Source organism: Ranitomeya variabilis, chromosome 2, assembly GCF_051348905.1.
Source record: "Ranitomeya variabilis isolate aRanVar5 chromosome 2, aRanVar5.hap1, whole genome shotgun sequence".
Taxonomy (NCBI): domain Eukaryota; kingdom Metazoa; phylum Chordata; class Amphibia; order Anura; family Dendrobatidae; genus Ranitomeya; species Ranitomeya variabilis.
Genome location: NC_135233.1, coordinates 825,303,529 through 825,322,155, shown reverse-complemented (window position 1 = coordinate 825,322,155; position 18,627 = coordinate 825,303,529). Strand labels below are relative to the sequence as shown.

General features: G+C 42.8%; 1 protein-coding gene across 2 annotated transcripts in view; it reads right to left on the bottom strand.

Annotated features, from left to right (window-relative positions):
• Positions 1-3,388: 3,388 nt before the first annotated feature.
• Positions 3,389-18,627, bottom strand: part of ELOVL5 (ELOVL fatty acid elongase 5) — a 72,970-nt gene continuing 57,731 nt past the window's right edge. For both annotated transcript variants that reach the window (XM_077290030.1, XM_077290032.1), the window contains exons 7-8: positions 14,716-14,850; positions 3,389-6,303 (exon numbers count right to left, since the gene is read on the bottom strand). In XM_077290030.1, the coding sequence (XP_077146145.1) occupies positions 6,175-6,303; positions 14,716-14,850 (264 nt within the window). In that variant the 3' untranslated portion in view covers positions 3,389-6,174. The remainder of the gene's footprint in view (positions 6,304-14,715; positions 14,851-18,627) is intronic.

Sequence of the window (18,627 nt, the reverse complement as noted above, 5' to 3'; positions counted from 1 at the left end):
AAGACAAAAAACTAAGGATCATTCAGAAAATCATGGCAGAAGAAAGAGATCCAAATTTAACATTAAGGGAAGCAATGTCCTTACTAGTTACTAGGTTCATTGACATCGTGCATACCAGCTGTTCGGTGGGCTCAGTCCTACACCCGCATGTTACAATCCGAGATTCTCGAAGCAGACAGAACACTTCGGGGTCGCTTAAGTGGAAGACTCAGATTGTCAGCCGTCACTCTCAGCGATCTAGATTAGTGGCTGGACCTTCGCCACTTGTCAAAGGGGGTGCAGTGGGGAATAAAACCAGACAACACAGTCACGACGGATGCCAGCTCAGTAGGGTGGGGAGCTCACATGGGAGACGTTCTAGCCCAGGGGATGTGGTCAGTCTTGGAAACCCAGAATTCTTCAAACTTAAAGGAAATCACAGCAGTCAAATATGCACTCCTTCAGTTTCTACCATCTCTGCGGGGTTCACATGTGCGGGTACAGACCAACAACATGACAGTGGTAGCCTACCTCAACCATCAGGGAGGGACAAGATCACAATCACTGATGTCCACCACAGCAGACATACTTGCCACACTCCACATAAGAGGTGAACACCATGTGGAGGCAGATTATCTCAGCCGTCATTCCCTACGTCAAGGGGAATGGTCTCTGAACCGACAGATATTCAAACAGATAGTCCGGTTATGGGGTCTGCCGGTTATAGATCTTTTTGCCACAAGAAGCAACAGGCAGGTAGGGAAGTTTGCATCACTTCGGGTAGCAGACAGACCATACATAGTAGACTCCCTGCAGGTTCAGTGGGATTTTCCTCTAGCATATGCTTTTCCCCAATGTGCTTGATTCCTCTGGTTCTCAGGAAGATCAGGGAGGAAGGGGCAAGGGTAATACTAATTGCCCCCTTCTGGCCCAAGAAGCCATGGTTTTCTCTACTCAGAGCAATGTCAGTAACCGACCCTTGGGTGTTGCCATCGAGCCCGAAGCTTCTTTCTCAAGGCCCATTCCGTCATCCTCAGGTGGAGGGCCTCCACTTGACGGCGTGGAATTTGAGAGGGAGTTGCTAAGGCATAGGGGATTTTCGGAGGCCTTAGTTTCTACCTTGTTAGCTAGCCGGAAGGAAGTCACTACTAAATATTTACTTTAAAGTCTGGAAAAAATTTCTAATGTTCCATCAACATCCCCTAACAGATCATGTTCCGATTCTGGCATTCTTACAGAAAGGCCGAGAATTGGGGCTGTCAGTGAATATCCTGTCAGCTTTGGGAGCATTGTATAACAGTAACGTGGCGGGAAATAGATGGGTCTCTAGATTTATTAGGGCTAGTGAACGCAGTAACCCGGTGCATATTGCTAGATTGCCGCCATGGGATTTGAACTTGATGTTAGATACATTAACACAACCTCCCTTTGAGCCTTTAAGTTCTGCCTTAATCAAAGTGCTGACCCTAAAAACAGCCTTATTGTTAGCCTTAACTTCCGCTAGACGGGTCAGTGATATCCAAGCTTTATCAGTAGACCCTCCTTATCTAATGGTTTTTCAGGATAAAATTGCTTTAAAACCAGACCCAGCATATTTACCAAAAGGTAGCTTCTAAATTTCACAGAAGCCAGGAAATCTACTTGCTGTCCTTTTACGATAATCCGGTCACAGAAGTTCCATACTCTAGACGTTAGAAGATCAGTGTTAGGGTACCGTCACACAGTCACACTTTGATCGCTACGACCGTACGATCCGTGACGTTCCAGCGATATCCATACGATATCGCTGTGTCTGACACGCAGCAGCGATCAGGGATCCTGCTGAGAATCGTACGTCGTAGCAGATCGTATGGAACTTTCTTTCGTCGCTTGATCACCCGCTGTCATCGCTGGATCGTTGTGTGTGACAGCGATCCAGCGATGCGTTCGCTGGTAACCAGGGTAAACATCGGGTAACTAAGCGCAGGGCCGCGCTTAGTAACCCGATGTTTACCGTGGTTACCAGCGTAAAAGTAAAAAAAAACAAACCGTACATGCTCACCATCTGATGTCCGTCAGGTCCCTTGCCGTCTGCTTTCCGCTCTGACTGTCTGCCGGCCGGAAAGTGAGAGCAGATCACAGCAGTGACGTCGCCGCTGTGATCTGCTCTCACTGTACAGCCGGATCTCAGTCAGAGCAGGAAGCAGACTGCAAGGGACCTGACGGACATCAGATGGTGAGCATGTACGTTTTTTTTTTTTTTTTACTTTTATGCTGGTAACCACGGTAAACATCGGGTTACTAAGCGCGGCCCTGCGCTTAGTTACCCGATGTTTACCCTGGTTACCCGGGGACTTCGGCATCGCTCCAGCGCCGTGATTGCAACGTGTGCCCGCAGTCTACGACGCTGGAGCGATAATCGTATGACGCTGCGACGTCACGAATCGTGCCGTCGTAGCGATGTAAATGGTACTGTGTGACGGTACCCTTAGAGTATTAAGATAAAACACAAAACTGGAGGCAGAGTAGGGCTCTGTTTGTTTCCTTCCAGACTCAAAGGAAGGGTTTGAGTGTTACAAAGAACTCTATCACCAGATGGATTAGAGATGCGATAGGTCTTGCCTTATCATGTACTAATTGGACGGCGGTTCCCCTTACTCTGAAACACAAACTGAGGAGGCAAGGGGGACTGCCCGTTTTTAACCAGTAGGTTCCTGTCCTGATGGTGGGTGGATCCCCTCTCTCGTAGGGTGCTGTTGTGGACTCTGTAAAATCCTATTACCGGTAAGGAAAAACCTTTTTTTCCTTGCAGAGTGTGCAAAGTCACTCAAGATATAGAGGCATCTTGACCTGAGAGGCTTTGGTCCTAATCTCTAACTTTTGTCAAGCTGCTTGATGAATGTCTTCACCACGCATGTTTCTTTTGCATTATAGACTTGATTTTGGAGCTTCGAGAAAGCTGGTTTGAGACATTCAGTTTTGGAGTGTTATGTTACTTCCAGGATGCACAGGAAAATGTAAATTTACTTACATAAATTTTCTTTCCTGTAGTTGGATACACCAACTATTCCTAACCTGCAGGAATGGGAAGAAAAACACTATGAAAAGTGCTGTTTGGACAACAGTAAAAATTCCGAACAGTTCGGTTTGGCAAAAGCGTCTCATCAACACTAAGTATTAGAGGGCTAGCAGAAGAATAAAAAGGGTAGGGCTTGGTGAGGAGGTGTTAGAGACCTGCTGGGAATAGATTAAATATAAAGTGATCCTGTAGTTCATGGGAAGTACTCACAGTAATGGCACTTGAAGATGTTATTGTGGCACCATGTTAGTGCGTTGATTTCTATAACAACCACTATATTTTTGTAAGTTCATCCATGTTGCAGCTCACACGAACAATTATACATAAAATCTTTAATAAAGACTAGTAGAATGAAGTCACAACTTTTTTAATATATTAACAGACACATATGACATGTGTATTACTGTATAAATGACTTTGCCAGTGCTGGACGTTAGGCAACTATGAAAACAAATTAACCCCACAAACGTTTATACAGTTTCCTTGGCATTATTAGGACTTACTTGCTCACTGCAGGGACTATGACATTTAGCTAAAAAAGTTTTTTTTTTTTAAAAAGTCAAAACATATTTCTAAAAAATTGGAAGGTATTTTGGGGGTTACAAATGCATCTATAGCCCAAACAGCAAAGGTAGCGGTTATTCTTGCTGTAACATACACACAAAAGGCAGCCTAGGAATGTTTGACATCAGTGAAGTATGAAATAATGGCTTTTTCTAAGACCTCCAACTCCAGATCACAAATTTTTGTATAAATATACTGCAACGTAAAATAATTCAAACGTTCATAATAGCTAGGCAATGGTGAAACACTACAGAACAGACTTTACAGACTACGGTACATACTCGTCAAGTACTAATGGCCGTCTACGAAAGTATGCAATGCCTTCAGTAGCCTCAAGGAGGCAGCAGTGCTATGAAGGATTTGTCAATCACTGGGATCAGAAGTCATCTGTAGGGCATATAGTACAAACTCCAGCAGATGACATGTCAAACGTGAAAAAGAAAAATGTTATGTTGCAAACAGACTTCTTTTTTTCACTAGGTGTCTACGTCATGGAGAGAAAAATACATTTGAGCACCGTAATATATTACCTGTATGGTTCAAGCCAAAGGCTTCCCTTGATTAGAAATTCTTCTGCGTTCTACAAACAAGCAACTAAAAGCATAAATTAAACCAAACCTAAAACTGTGATCTACCAAAGGCAGAATGGTCCTTGCGGGGCTGCAGTCACAGTCACAATTCAAGTCAAACTGTAAAAAATAAAAACCTGAGGGCCCGATTCAGAGACTACAGTGCCCGATTCATCATCTGTGGGTTTTTCTTAACTCGCCTCTCTTTTTTGACTTGTGGCTTTCTTTGATAGTGCAAAATGGAAAAGGTGATTCATGAATTTTGCGCTGAACCCCAAATTGTCTTCAACTGCTTTTTATACTTCCAAGCTGGAAAAGTCTCACGTTTTGTAAAACGTCACAAAAAAAAAGCTCCCCCCCCAAAGAAAATATCCTGGCGGATATAAAATGACTCGAAAGGCCGACTGGAGTAGAGTTGCGTCAAATTTTGCAATTCTTTAGAAAAAAGTCGCATTTCATGACTGTGTAAAATATCTGGAAAAGCCACATTGTCGTAAAAATCTGAAAACTAAACTACAAAAGACAACTTGAAAACTGGAGGAAATGCAATAATGAATCGGGCCCTGAATATTTAACCTGCAGGTAAAGTGAATTTATATCGCGCTCATCTTAATTTTAAAACTGCGCCCGTCTCCTTCATGTGTGCGCACAAAGCTGCAGACCGATAAACCATCACATAAAACACAACCAATGACAGCCCGATCATTCAGGGTGCGTGTAGGAAACCTCACTACTAGTATAATACAAAGAAATTCGAAAAATATATTTATCTACTAAAAAGCTGAGTTGTCAAATGTTTTCTTTTAAACCTTTTCTACCCTGTAGGAACTACGGGCCGTGTTACCTAAATTCTGTCCTATTAAGGCTTGTTATTCACACTATATGGTACACAAACGACAGGTATCCTGCATTAGAAAATGAAATAGTACTCCTGGTACCTAGAAATTGCTAGTCAGCACCTAGAAGATGAAACTAGTAAGGCAACAGCAGTGTAATATACTACAATAATACTTTTTTTTTAGTATCCACGGTCTACAAAAAGGGTATGTGTGCACACGATAACTGAATCGCTGGTCCCAGTCAATGTCAGGGTGGTTTGCCGCATATTCTGGCACTAAAGAGGGGCTGAATAGGAGGTGGCGCTGCTCAGTGATTTCTATTTAACACCGATATTCTTAAACTTCCCGATCTTATGTGTCCTTCTTCACGGTCATCTATTCTCACACAGCCCTGAGAAACGACGATGCAACAACTCCATACCAGGCCATCTCTTTAAAGACATGTATACAACATTTTTTATGCAGGTTATGTTGGCATTGCCAAAACCATGAAAATACAGATGGATTCTAAAAATATATATATGCTAAAACCTAACCTACTTTTATTAATGGCAATGCCTCCTTCCACAAGTTTCCATTTTGGATCATGTGTTATAGGCAAGGAGCAATAGTGCATTATGGTCTAGAGCAGATGGCATCCACCTATAGGTTTACCTAAGCCTTTACTTTACAAGTCCCAGCATCCCCTGCCAGAACCATATTAAGTCCATTGTGGTTTGTCCTGATGAAGAGGTATGGACACCTCGAAACGCGTTGACAAATGAAAACCGCATCCATACCATTTTGGCCTCTTATCGTATATTGGACCACTGGCAGCGCGGATTTACATCACTTCTCCTCCAAGTTAGAACCATATTAAATGCATGTGGCACAGCACACGAAGAGGCTCACATAAGCTATTGGCATACTGAGACTTGTAGTTCAGCAATTGTTGCTCTAGGAGGCAGATCTAAGCAATAACCGCCGCTAATTATAGGAGCAATCCTAAATGTGTCTTCCGCATCTTAATGTGGGTGTCATTTTGTTATTTTCTACATTAATCACATTATATAACTAGGAATAATTTACAGTAGCTGGAAGGGTGAGGGTGTCAGTGCACAGAATCATTGTTTGCAATCTGATGTTATATCATCTGGCATAGTGAATTGGTGGCCGGCTTCTCTGCTCAATCCCTCCTTTGTTTGCGCTGCTTGACATTGTCCTCCAGGGATGAAAGGCCGTTTGTGTGTCCGTTCGCTGCAGTCACTGATCCATTCTGGTAATCTTTCCTTCGGGAAGAGGCTTTCTTGTAGGTCTGCGAAGAAATGGTAAAAATGTCATGGCATTTCACTGTGCGGCCTCATTTACTGGCGGAAAGTAATAAGGAAATCAGATTAATATTAGTAGTGCACACACTCGTGGTTTGCCTTTACCCCACAGTGTGTCCTGCGCCATCTCCAGTAGTCACCTCTTTCTCACTATTTATTGGAGATTTGATGTTTCCCCTAACTGTAAGGGAAAGGCTGGAAAACCTCCATATGACAGACAACAATCGGCGCCTCATGAGTTTGTGAGTATTTTCTAATGAGATCAGTAGATGAAAACTGACATTTAAAAAGATTCTAGGATTTTAAGAAAAAGCATTCAGTTAAATTGAAATAAATGTCTAATAGATGAAGGCCGTATTCCTGGGGCCGCAGCTATGAGCCCAGTGACGCGCCGCTGTGTGAGAAAGCATGGCTCTCTCCAGTCACCTGTCCCCATATTATACTGCCCTTACACAGGACGGCAGAATCTAATGTAGATCAGGAGGCAGCAAGGCTGGCAATTCTGCTGTTATTACGTAGGATCAGCAGGATAGTGGGAGACAATGATTAACATCGTTATTAAGGTTGAAGGAAGACTTTAAGTCCATCTAGTTCAACCCATAGCCTAACCTAACATGCCCTAACATGTTGATCCAGGGGAAGGCAAAAAAACCCCATGTGGCAAAGAGTAAGCTCCACATTGGGGAAAAAAATTCCTTCCCGACCCCACATACGGCAATCAGACTAGTTCCCTGGATCAACGCCTTATCAAGGAATCTAGTGTATATACCCTGTAACATTATACTTTTCCAGAAAGGTATCCAGTCCCCTCTTAAATTTAAGCAATGAGTTACTCATTACAACATCATACGGCAGAGAGTTCCATTGTCTCACTGCTCTTACAGTAAAGAATCCGCGTCTGTTATTATGCTTAAACCTTCTTTCCTCCAGACGTAGAGGATGCCCCCTTGTCCCTGTCTCAGGTCTATGATTAAAAAGATCATCAGAAAGGTCTTTGTACTGTCCCCTCATATATTTATACATTAATAGTTCTTGAGACATTTAGTGCAGTGATGAACAGAAGTGTTGAATACATTTTGTCTTTTTTGTGTCAAACGATGGTTTCATCAATCTGCTGGTGATTAGGAGTGTGATGTCTTCATGCATCCATTATCCGATCCCTTGTTTTCCTCCCGAGTCCTGTCCGTGAATAAGGTGGCTGTATGAAAACTCGGGCCAGTCACATTCGCAAATTGCAGGCATAACTGGTTCCGTGTGTACGCCCGAATATTGGACGACTGCAGGGGCTGCCTGCCATTTACATGCACTGCTCGGATTATTCTGGTCTTCATGCAGACGATCGTATAAATCCTACAACACACTGACCCATGTTATTCAACAGGGCTGTTGACATGAATGATTGAGTGTACGTGAGAAAAAAACGCCGCGTGCATTACTTTCATCTCAGTCTTGGATAAGACTCACACTTTGAAATTTATGGGTGTGAGAAAAAAAAAATCAGATCCCACACGGACCATCAGAGCGGCATCAGATTTTTACTGATAGATTTCTATTATAAACCTAGGAAACTGCATGTGATCATGTACATGTTTTAATCTAAAAAGAAGAAAAAATAAGGCAGCACTCCTTTTCTTCAAGTGAAAATCTGTGTTTTAATTCAGACCCACATGGCAGGCGATTTTTCAGCTCTGGATGAGCCTCTCTCAAGCCTGGGAAAGGCTCATCCAGAGCTGAAACGTCGCCTGCCATGTGGGTCTGAATTAAAACACAGATTTCCACTTGAAGAAAAGGAGTGCTGCCTTATTTTTTCTTCTTTTTGGATTTATGCATAGTGGATGGATTGCAATTAAGGCCTGTGCACCCGAAAGGCATTTATAGTGTGCTGTTTTGCTTTTTTTACATGTTTTAATGTAGCTGTATGAAAACAGATCGCACATGGACATAAAAGACGGACACACAGGTGACATGGATGAAAATTGGAAGAAAATCATCTAGAAAACTGGGACAATTTATTCATACGCTCATGGGCAGGCCCCCCCTAAATCAGACTGAAGTAATGCATGCTGCGATGCTTTTCACATGGACACTCAACCTGTGCGAAAGCTCGGTCATCAGATCAGTCCCACTGACTAACAAATCAGATACGGTTTGTACGCTTGTCTGAACGAGCCCGAAAATGTACCTCACACGGGCAGCACTTGGCCCAATGTTAGGCTAAGGCCGGGATCACACACACGCGTGATACGGCCGAGTCTCGCAGGTGAAAACCCAGCTCTGGCGCCGGTAATCCGGAGCAGAGCGTACAGCCGCACAACAATACATGGAGCTGCACACTCCGCTCCAGAGTGCCGGCGCCAGAGCTGGGTTTTCACCTGCGAGACTCGGCCGTATGTCACGTATGTGTGATCCCGGCCTAAATGCTTTTCACACGCACCTCACAGCAGCTGTGGTGTGGTCTGATTTACCAACCAGTCTAGTGCATGTGGCAGCAGGAAGCTCCTGAACATGTGGACGAGCGCACCGAGCCGTCATGTCCGCAATAGATTCTACGGCCATGGGAACTTAGCCTACTGGGTTCGCTTACAACGAATGTGCATCTGAAGGGAAAAGGCATATGTAGTCAGGAAAGAAGATGTGTGCATGTTTTTAAAGTGAGTGAGGTTTTAGGCCATCGTCGAATTTTTGTTGAGTGGATCCTCTCCAAAATCCTCCTCCTAAATGCTTGGTAAACTCTTCCTACTCATTTCTACAGGAAATCCACTTTGCTAGTTCAGAAGAGTTTCCAGATTGTTTGCTCCTGAAGAGGCTTTGAAAAGCACTTGGTGGAAAAAGAAAGTGAATATCTCTTCTTAGAAGTGGATCCTGGAGGCATCTCACCAAACTATAAACTGACAAATCAAATACTTCACGAAAAACTCTTCCAAAACTGCTTCCAAAAAATGTCACTAAAAACTGCCCAAAAAAGAAGTGCTTCCAAAACAATTCCCACTTGCAAAACTCATGGTTTTTCAGTGCCTCTAAAGTTCCATGTGAACATAGGTCTTAGACAAGTGAACTAAGGCTATTTGTAAGATCCCATGGTGTGGTGAGCAGAGGTAATGAGTTTGTAGGTAATATTTAATAGGGTTGTCCAGGCTTAAGGTACCGTCACACTAGGCGATATCGCCAGCGATCCGTGACGTTGCAGCGACCTGGATAGCGATATCGCTGTATTTGACACGCAGCAGCGATCTGGATCCCGCTGTGAAATTGCTGGTCGCTGCTAGAAGGTCTGCACTTTATTTGGTCGCTAGGTCGCCGTGTATCGCCGTGTTTGACAGCAAAAGCAAGGATACCAGCGATATTTTACACTGGTAACCAGGGTAAACATCGGGTTACTAAGCGCAGGGCCGCGCTTAGTAACCCGATGTTTACCCTGGTTACCAGCGTAAAAGTTAAAAAAACAAACAGCACATACTCACCAGCGCGTCCCCCAGCCTCTGCTTCCTGACACTGACTGAGCGCCGGCCCGAAACTGAAAGCACAGCGGTGACGTCACCGCTGTGCTGTTAGGGCCGGAGCTCAGTCAGTGTCAGGAAGCAGAGGCTGGGGGACGCGCTGGTGAGTATGTGCTGTTTGTTTTTTTAACTTTTACGCTGGTAACCAGGGTAAACATCGGGTTACTAAGCGCGGCCCTGCGCTTAGCAACCCGATGCTTACCCTGGTTACCCGGGGACCTCGGCATCGTTGGTCGCTGGAGAGCGGTCTGTGTGACAGCTCTCCAGCGACCAAACAGCGACGCTGCAGCGATCGGCATCGCTGTCGCTATCGCTGCAGCGTCGCTTAATGTGACGGTACCTTTAGGATGAATGTCTGCAGTCACTTTATGTGATTGCACACTTCTGAAACCTGACAGCATGCAATGTGCACACAATAAGTATTCTCTGGAGTTGTCGGTGAGAATGGGCAGACACATAACTGCATGTACAGTTGTGGCCATAAGTATTCACACCCCTGCAATTCTGTCAGATAATACTCAGTTTCTTCCTGAAAATGATTGCAAACACAAATTCTTTGGTATTATCTTCATTTAATTTGTCTTAAATGAAAAAACACAAAAAGAATTGTCCTAAAGCCAAATTGGATATAATTCCACACCAAACATAAAAAAGGGGGTGGACAAAAGTATTGGCACTGTTCAAAACATCATGTGATGCTTCTCTAATTAGTGTAATTAACAGCACCTGTAACTTACCTGTGGCACCTAACAGGTGTTGGCAATAACTAAATCACACTTGCAGCCAGTTGACATGGATTAAAGTTGACTCAACCTCTGTCCTGTGTCCTTGTGTGTACCACATTGAGCATGGAGAAAAGAAAGAAGACCAAAGAACTGTCTGAGGACTTGAGAAACCAAATTGTGAGGAAGCATGAGCAATCTCAAGGCTACAAGTCCATCTCCAAAGACCTGAATGCTCCGGTGTCTACCGTGCGCAGTGTCATCAAGAAGTTTTAAAGCCCATGGCACTGTGGCTAACCTCCCAAGATGTGGACGGAAAAGAAAAATTGACAAGAGATTTCAACACAAGATTGTGCTGATGTTGGATAAAGAACCTCGACTAACATCCAAACAAGTTCAAGCTGCCCTGCAGTCCGAGGGTACAACAGTGTCAACCCGTACTATCCGTCGGCGTCTGAATGAAAAGGGACTGTATGGTAGGAGACCCAGGAAGATCGCACTTCTTACCCCGAGACATAAAAAAGCCAGGCTGGAGTTTGCCAAAACTTACCTGAAAAAGCCTAAAACGTTTTGGAAGAATGTTCTCTGGTCAGATGAGACAAAAGTAGAGCTTTTTGGGCAAAGGCATCAACATAGAGTTTACAGGAGAAAAAAAGAGGCATTCAAAGAAAAGAACATGGTCCCTACAGTCAAACATGGCGGAGGTTCCCTGATGTTTTGGGGTTGCTTTCCTGCCTCTGGCACTGGACTGCTTGACCGTGTGCATGGCATTATGAAGTCTGAAGACTACCAACAAATTTTGCAGCATAATGTAGGGCCCAGTGTGAGAAAGCTGGGTCTCCCTCAGAGGTCATGGGTCTTCCAGCAGGACAGTGACCCAAAACACACTTCAAAAAGCACTAGAAAATGGTTTGAGAGAAAGCACTGGAGACTTCTAAGGTGGCCAGCAATGAGTCCAGACCTGAATCCCATAGAACACCTGTGGAGAGATCTAAAAATGGCAGTTTGGAGAAGGCACCCTTCAAATATCAGGGACCTGGAGCAGTTTGCCAAAGAAGAATGGTCTAAAATTCCAGCAGAGCATTGTAAGAAACTCATTGATGGTTACCGGAAGCGGTTGGTCGCAGTTATTTTGGCTAAAGGTTGTGCAACCAAGTATTAGGCTGAGGGTGCCAATACTTTTGTCTGGCCCATTTTTGGAGTTTTGTGTGAAATGATCAATGTTTTGCTTTTTGCTTCATTCTCTTTTGTGTTTTTTCACTTAAGATAAAATTAAATGAAGATAATAATACCAAAGAATTTGTGTTTGTAATCATTTTCAGGAAGAAACTGAGTATTATCTGACAGAATTGCAGGGGTGTCAATACTTTTGGCCATGACTGTATGTGATTTGCATTCCTGCTGTCACATGCCGACTAGATGTGCTTGTTCTCTCTCAACAGAAGTGCACTAAGAGAGGATGAGCACGTCTAGTCAGAATGTGAGCGGAAGTATTCAAATGGCATACATGTGGTCATGTGACTGCCCACTCTCACCAGCAACACTGGAGAATCCCGACAGTATAAATATAGTGACTGCAGACTTTCATCCTACGCCTGGACAACCCCTTTAAGCATTACTGCATATTTATGCATTCAATTATCCCTACAGGTTTGTGTTAACAATAGAAGCGAGGTACATGAGAAATAAATCAGTAAATGTACACTTCTACAAGTACAGGTCTGTCTTGAAATATAACCCGAAGGCAGGCGTTCTGGTGTTTCATACTAAGCCTCTGGAATGCCTTCCTCAGGAGAAACTCCTTCTCCAGTCACAGCCTCCCTACAGTATGTATTAACCCTTTCAGTAACTGTTAGAGCATCAACATTGCCAGCATGTAAGAACATGTCAGAACCAGATTACACTCAATTCAATACAATCCACCGGATATAAAATGTAATGGGATAAGTCAGACTAAGAACAGTTTATGTATTCGCAGAGACTGCATCAGTTCATGCCGCAATTGAAGCAACCCAGTCTGCGTTCACACGAGGCGGCAACATGTCAACGCCGCCTTTTATAGCGCAATCAGGGCCAGTTTATACTTATATTACCGTTATATATTAGGAGACGTGAGGTTACGAAGGAAGAGCCCAAAACGGACACCCTGGCCTGCTCTTATCCTGCTACATCATATTCGGACAACGCACTGGTATATACTTCCTGATGACAGATGTGTTTTAGTTGAATGTTTTATGCCATCCGCACAGCAATGCCGTGTTATGTGCGCTGCAGTATGGTGCTTCCATAATGTGATACATCCATAATGTGATATATGCTGGGAATCTAAAATTGAAGACACATAAAGGTTCAATATGGATACATTGCAGGCTATTGATGCCCTATTAGAGTATGGTCACCCAACCGATTTCTCCACATCTGAGAAAAATTGGCCAATTATCCTCATTAAAGTGGCATTGTTGTTTCTCCACCTACTCCGTTCTGTCAGCATTCGGATGTCATCTGAGTGATTTCCAAATTTTTCCACAGATCCATAGACTTGCATTGCCTATTTTGATCCTACATTTGGATCAAAATCGTACATGTCTCTATTTTTTTTCCATGGAACACTCAGTCTAAGGAAAAAATCAGACATGTTGACATGTTAAGCCCTTAGCTTAATTTTCCATGATGAGTATGTTGTGTGTTTTTGAAGCTGTGTATGGTCGCTATGCAAAAAAAACAGTCTGACAGGTTCATCAAAGTGCATGGAATTAATAAAAATCTCATACACTCTGTGCTTTTTTTTGTTTACGCAGTGTAAACTGCCTTGCAAGGCGTTTCACAAGGTCATTTTCTCTTGCAGTATATATGAATTTTATTTTTGGATTTTCCAATAGAGTTGAATGAGAAGAAGAAACTCTGCAGGAAAAAAATTGCATATGCCTGTAATCCGCACAGATCTTTATCAACAAAGTTTTATCATATCTAAGTAACAGGAAGTATCCAAAACAAAACGTTTTTTTTCAATACATAACATACCAAAAAGAGACAAAAACTAGCATAAAAAAATGCAATAAAAACAAACAAAAAATGCGCTAAAAAACGCAATGAAAAAACTCAAGTAACCTAATTTAGCTTATTGATGCAGAAAATATACAACATCAAAAACTCACCAAATACTTAACATGGGAACTCATTGACATGTCTGATTCACATTTTTTTCACGTACAAGAAAAACTGGCCTAGTTTCATCAGCAATTTCGCTCTTGGTTTAATCGGAGTTTAGTCCGAGATTGGTACAAGTTCCAGCAGTTTTTCTCAGTGTTAAGTGTTAAAAAATAAAAATGTTTCTCCACCTTCTCCTCTCTAGCAGTCCAGGAAATTCAGATTGCACTCGGATGGCATCAGAGTGTGGTCCAATTTTAACACGGACCCTTAGATTTGCATTGCCGACTTAGATCCGACACTTGGATTAATATTGGACATGTCTTAGGAATTTTGCATGGAATGCTTGGTCCGTGAAAAATCAAAGACACGTGAATGGCCCCAATTATAGGTATATGTGCTATTCGTGGAAAACAAGCACACTACATTCACACTTCTGTTCTTCGCGTACAGATGTTATTGTAAAGAACAGACGTGGGAATCAGCCCTTAGTGTTCTGTAGAAATGCAGCTCAGTAATGTGATCACATGTATGAAGATTAAGAAACCCAAAGAGGAATAAGAATAGAATAAAGAGTCACATATACGACATTGACAGGATATCGGACAGGCCCACTTAGAAACTAATGAAAGTTTCTGAAAGGAATGCGGAAGTAGATCTCTAGAAAACCATAAGGGCAATGGCCGATCCCTATCACCATGAAAAAAACAAGCATTAGGCAGAGGAGCTGGGCTGTGGGTAAATACTGGAATATGCATTTATTTTCTCAATTTTGGTGGGATATATCTTGGGAATACATCAGTACACATCAAAAAATATTTCTAGATTTCTGCTTTTAGCTTGTCTATTTTAGGGAAAGAACAAATGACCCATCGGTCAGGAATTCAACTACACAGGGAGACTCTTACCAGCCCAGGCAGTGTCATGTTCAGTAATGGCAGAAAGGAGGCAGCAGACGTCACTGCCTTCTGCTGGTATAACATGGGGAAAAGTTGTGTCCTCTATCAGGATACATTGATAGAAATGTCCATACCTGAATGTAGAAGTTAGAAAAGAGGATGATAAGAGAGATCATGTAGCCGTTTTGGAAGTACAGCCATCCCATGGGAAAAGCACAGCGCCAAACCATTGCACAGCTGGTCTGAAACATTGTCAGGACGAATTGGGTCTGTGGAAAATTAGAAAATATACAAAATATTAATTTCCTAGCATGCAAACACACAAAATGTACAAGAAATACAACATTCACAACATGCAATGCCGCGTAAATTCATAGATCACATTTGTACAGAAACCGACAAAATAATTGTATGGCTATACACGAAATCAGAGCCATAAGGAGATACATGTTCTGTTATCATGACCAGATAAGCAAGTTGAAGATGAAATGATCTCTAAAGGCTTAAAATTACAGATGACAAATTTCCTCTTTGTATTTTAGGCAAGACATTTTTTTTTTCACATTTTACTTTTTAAAAATTTAAAAAATAAAAAATGGGCAGTTGCAAATGTTTGGGCACCCTGCAAGACAAGAGTCTTTCGATTCTTGTTTGAGGAAGTTTCATAATTTCTTTCAGTTCTGTGAGATTCCTGTGTCGTCTTGCGTGCATTTCTATTTTGAAGTCTTCAAACAGATTTTCAATGATGTTCAGATCAGGGGACTGTGAGGGCCATTGTAAAACCTCCAGCTTGTGCCTTTTGAGGTAGTCTATTGTGGATGTTGACGTCTGCTTAGAGTCATTATCCATTTGTAGAAGCCATCCTCTCTTCAACTTCAGCAAAAAGCCATATTCTGGGAAAAAGGTACAAGAAATATTTGAATTGTATAAACGGGGTATGGGATTTCCAATGTTAATTATTGGGGATGTCAATAATGTGATGGATGAAGGGTGGGACAGGTATAAGAAAGGTTTAAGCAAAGGCACTAAAAAAAACTGTCGACGTTTGGGAATTATATGACAGAATTGGGGATGGTGGACCTCTGGAGAGTGAGGAATCTAGTCTGTTACTCCTGTTATTCTGCAACCCAAGGTTCCCTTTCCAGGATTGACCTAGCACTAGGAAATTATTTAATGTCACGCATGATCTGTGGGATAGAATATCTCCCGAGAGGGATTTCGGACCACAAGCCTATAGAGCTCTTGATTACACGGACAGGTGGGAGGACTGGACGGGGAGGTGGGTGGAAATTTCACCCCCTGAGGCTTGAACATATTAATATGGATAACATTAAGAAGGAGATCACAGAGAACTGGCAGTTTAATGAAGATAGCGCTGATAAGCGGGTAGTTTGGGACGCAATGAAAGCTTTTCTGAGGGGCCTTCTTTATAGGGAGATTTCTAGATGTAAATCCAAGACTAGGAAGGAAGATAAAGAGATCGTAGAGAAATTAGAAAGAGCAGAAAGGGATATGGTGTCGGACCCATCAGAGATATCTCAATGTAGACTAAGGGATGCCCAGGAATCGGTTAATAAGTTGTATATGAAAAAAGCGGAGAGAAGAAGAGCTTTTCAGAAATTACAGTTTTTTGAGGAAGGAGAAAGAGTGGGGCACTTGCTCTCAGTGGTAACGGCGGCACAGAAAGAATCATCGTATGTGTACAAACTAAGGACAGATGAAGGGACTGTGTTGACAGATGTAGTGGATATTTTCGGTGAGTTTAGAAGTTTTTATGAACAGTTGTATTCATCTGGGTTGAGGGCTACATTTGGGGACATTGTAAACTTCCTGGGTGAGGCGAAACTTCCTAGGATTGGGGAATCCGATAGGAGGAGGTTGGATGAACCTATAACGGAAGAGATTAGACTTGCTGTCATGTCAATTACTAACAACAAGGCCCCTGGAGCTGATGGACTCCCGGTTGAGATATATAAGAATTTATTGGATATTTCAGTGGCTAAATTAAAGATAGTTTTTGATGAGGCGCTACGGGAGGGAGAGCTGCCGGCGTCCATGAGAGGCGACAGTTGTAGTTATTTTAAAGGAAGGCAAGGACTCGGAATTCGCGGAATCCTATAGGCCAATTTCGTAGCCGACGGCGGATGTTAAGATTTTGGCTAAAGTAGTGGTTAACCGTTTGGCAAGTGTGGTCCAGAATCTGGTCCATCCTTACCAATCTGGTTTTATGCCAAATAAGTCTACAGCGATAAACTTATGCAGATTATTCCTGAACTTGCAGCTGCCGTCGGACAACGAGGGTAATAGAGTTGTAGTCTCACTGGATGTGCATAAAACGTTTGATAGTGTTGAATGGTGCTATCTTTGGGAGGTTTTGAGATCTTTTGGTTTCGGGCCAACTTTTATCTCGGGGTGAGGTTATTGTATTCTTCTCCAACTGCTAGGGTGAGAGTTAATGGAGAGTTGTCTGGAAGTTTTGGTTTATATAGGGGGACTAGGCAGGGGTGTCCGCTGTCTCCGCTGCTATTTGCGCTGGCAGTGCAGCCCCTGGCACAGACAATTAGGAGCTCGACTTCAGTTAGGGGGTTCCGGTATGGTATGATCGAGGAGAAAATAGCCCTATATGCAGATGACATGTTACTCTTTTCAGAAAATTCTGGAGAGGCCTTGGAGGGTGTGATGGATATTCTTAGGACATTTGGTGATATATCGGGTCTTGAAATCAATTGGGCGAAGTCAAATATCTTGATAGTGGATAAAGGGGGTGTTGACATCCCAAAATCAGGGGAAGGTAGCAAGCTGACAGTGGTTTCTCAGTTCAAATATTTAGGTGTTCAAGTGTCTTTTCCTCTCTCGCGCTACGTCGATCTGAATCTGTCCCCATTGTTGGACAGGTTTAGGAAGAAAATAGGGGCGTGGTGCAAGTTATATCTCTCAGTGGTGGGAAGGATAAATGATTCTTATGCCCCAATTATTGTATATATTGCATAATTCCCCTGTTTGGTTGCCCCGGAAGTGGTTTCATACCATTAACTCTATATTTCGAGACCTTGTTTGGGGGAAGAAACAGCCAAGAATTAGGCTGGAATTGCTTCAGAGGCCTAAAGATGGGGGGGGATTGGCCCTTTCGAATCCCCAGATCTACTTTTTGGCAGCGCAGGGTCAGCAGATGAGAGGTTGGAGACAGGTGAATGGACTGGGTTTGGTTCAGTGGATTTTGGTTTGGTTGGTGGGAAGGGACCCATTGATTCAGGGATTGGAAGCAGGGGGATTTGGGAAGTTTGGAACGGCCTATCCTACTTTGATACTGGTTCAAAAAGTATGGGAGGCAATTAAAAGGACAAGAGAAGTGGGACTTTTAACAAATCTCTCCCCAATATGGCATAATGAAATACTACCTGAATTTATTAAAATGGGGGAATTAAAAAATTGGACATTATTGGGTATTCAATATGTGGCTCAGATTCAGGACGCACAAGGACTGTTATCCTTTGAGGCACTGCAGGAAAGTTACGGGTTGCAGGAGACCTGTAGGTTACAATATGGACAGTTGAGACATGCCTATCTTGCGCAGGGTAAAACGATGGATATGGGAATTTATAGAGACATTCTGGTGGACTTTGTCTGTGCGATGGGAGGAAAGAAAGGGGTAGTCTTGGATATTTATAGAGATTTGTTATATACCTTTCTTAATAGATTCCCTATTAAGGCAAAAAGAAAAATGGGAGGAAGAGTTGGGAAGGATAGAGGAGGATAAATCGGAGGATATCATGGAGTATATTCCCCAATTATCATTAAGTGAGCCGGGTAGACTTTCGCAATTATATGTACTTCACAGAGTATATAGAACTCCAGATAGGCTATACAGAGTATATAGAACTCCAGATAGGCTATATAAGGCAGGGCTGAGACAGACTTCCGAGTGTCCTAGGTGCCAGTCCGACGGGGCAGGGAATCTACACATGTTATGGCAATGTACGAGATTGAATTCATACTGGTTGGAGGCGGGAGAAGCAAATGGGAAATCGTATGGCTGTACAATCGCA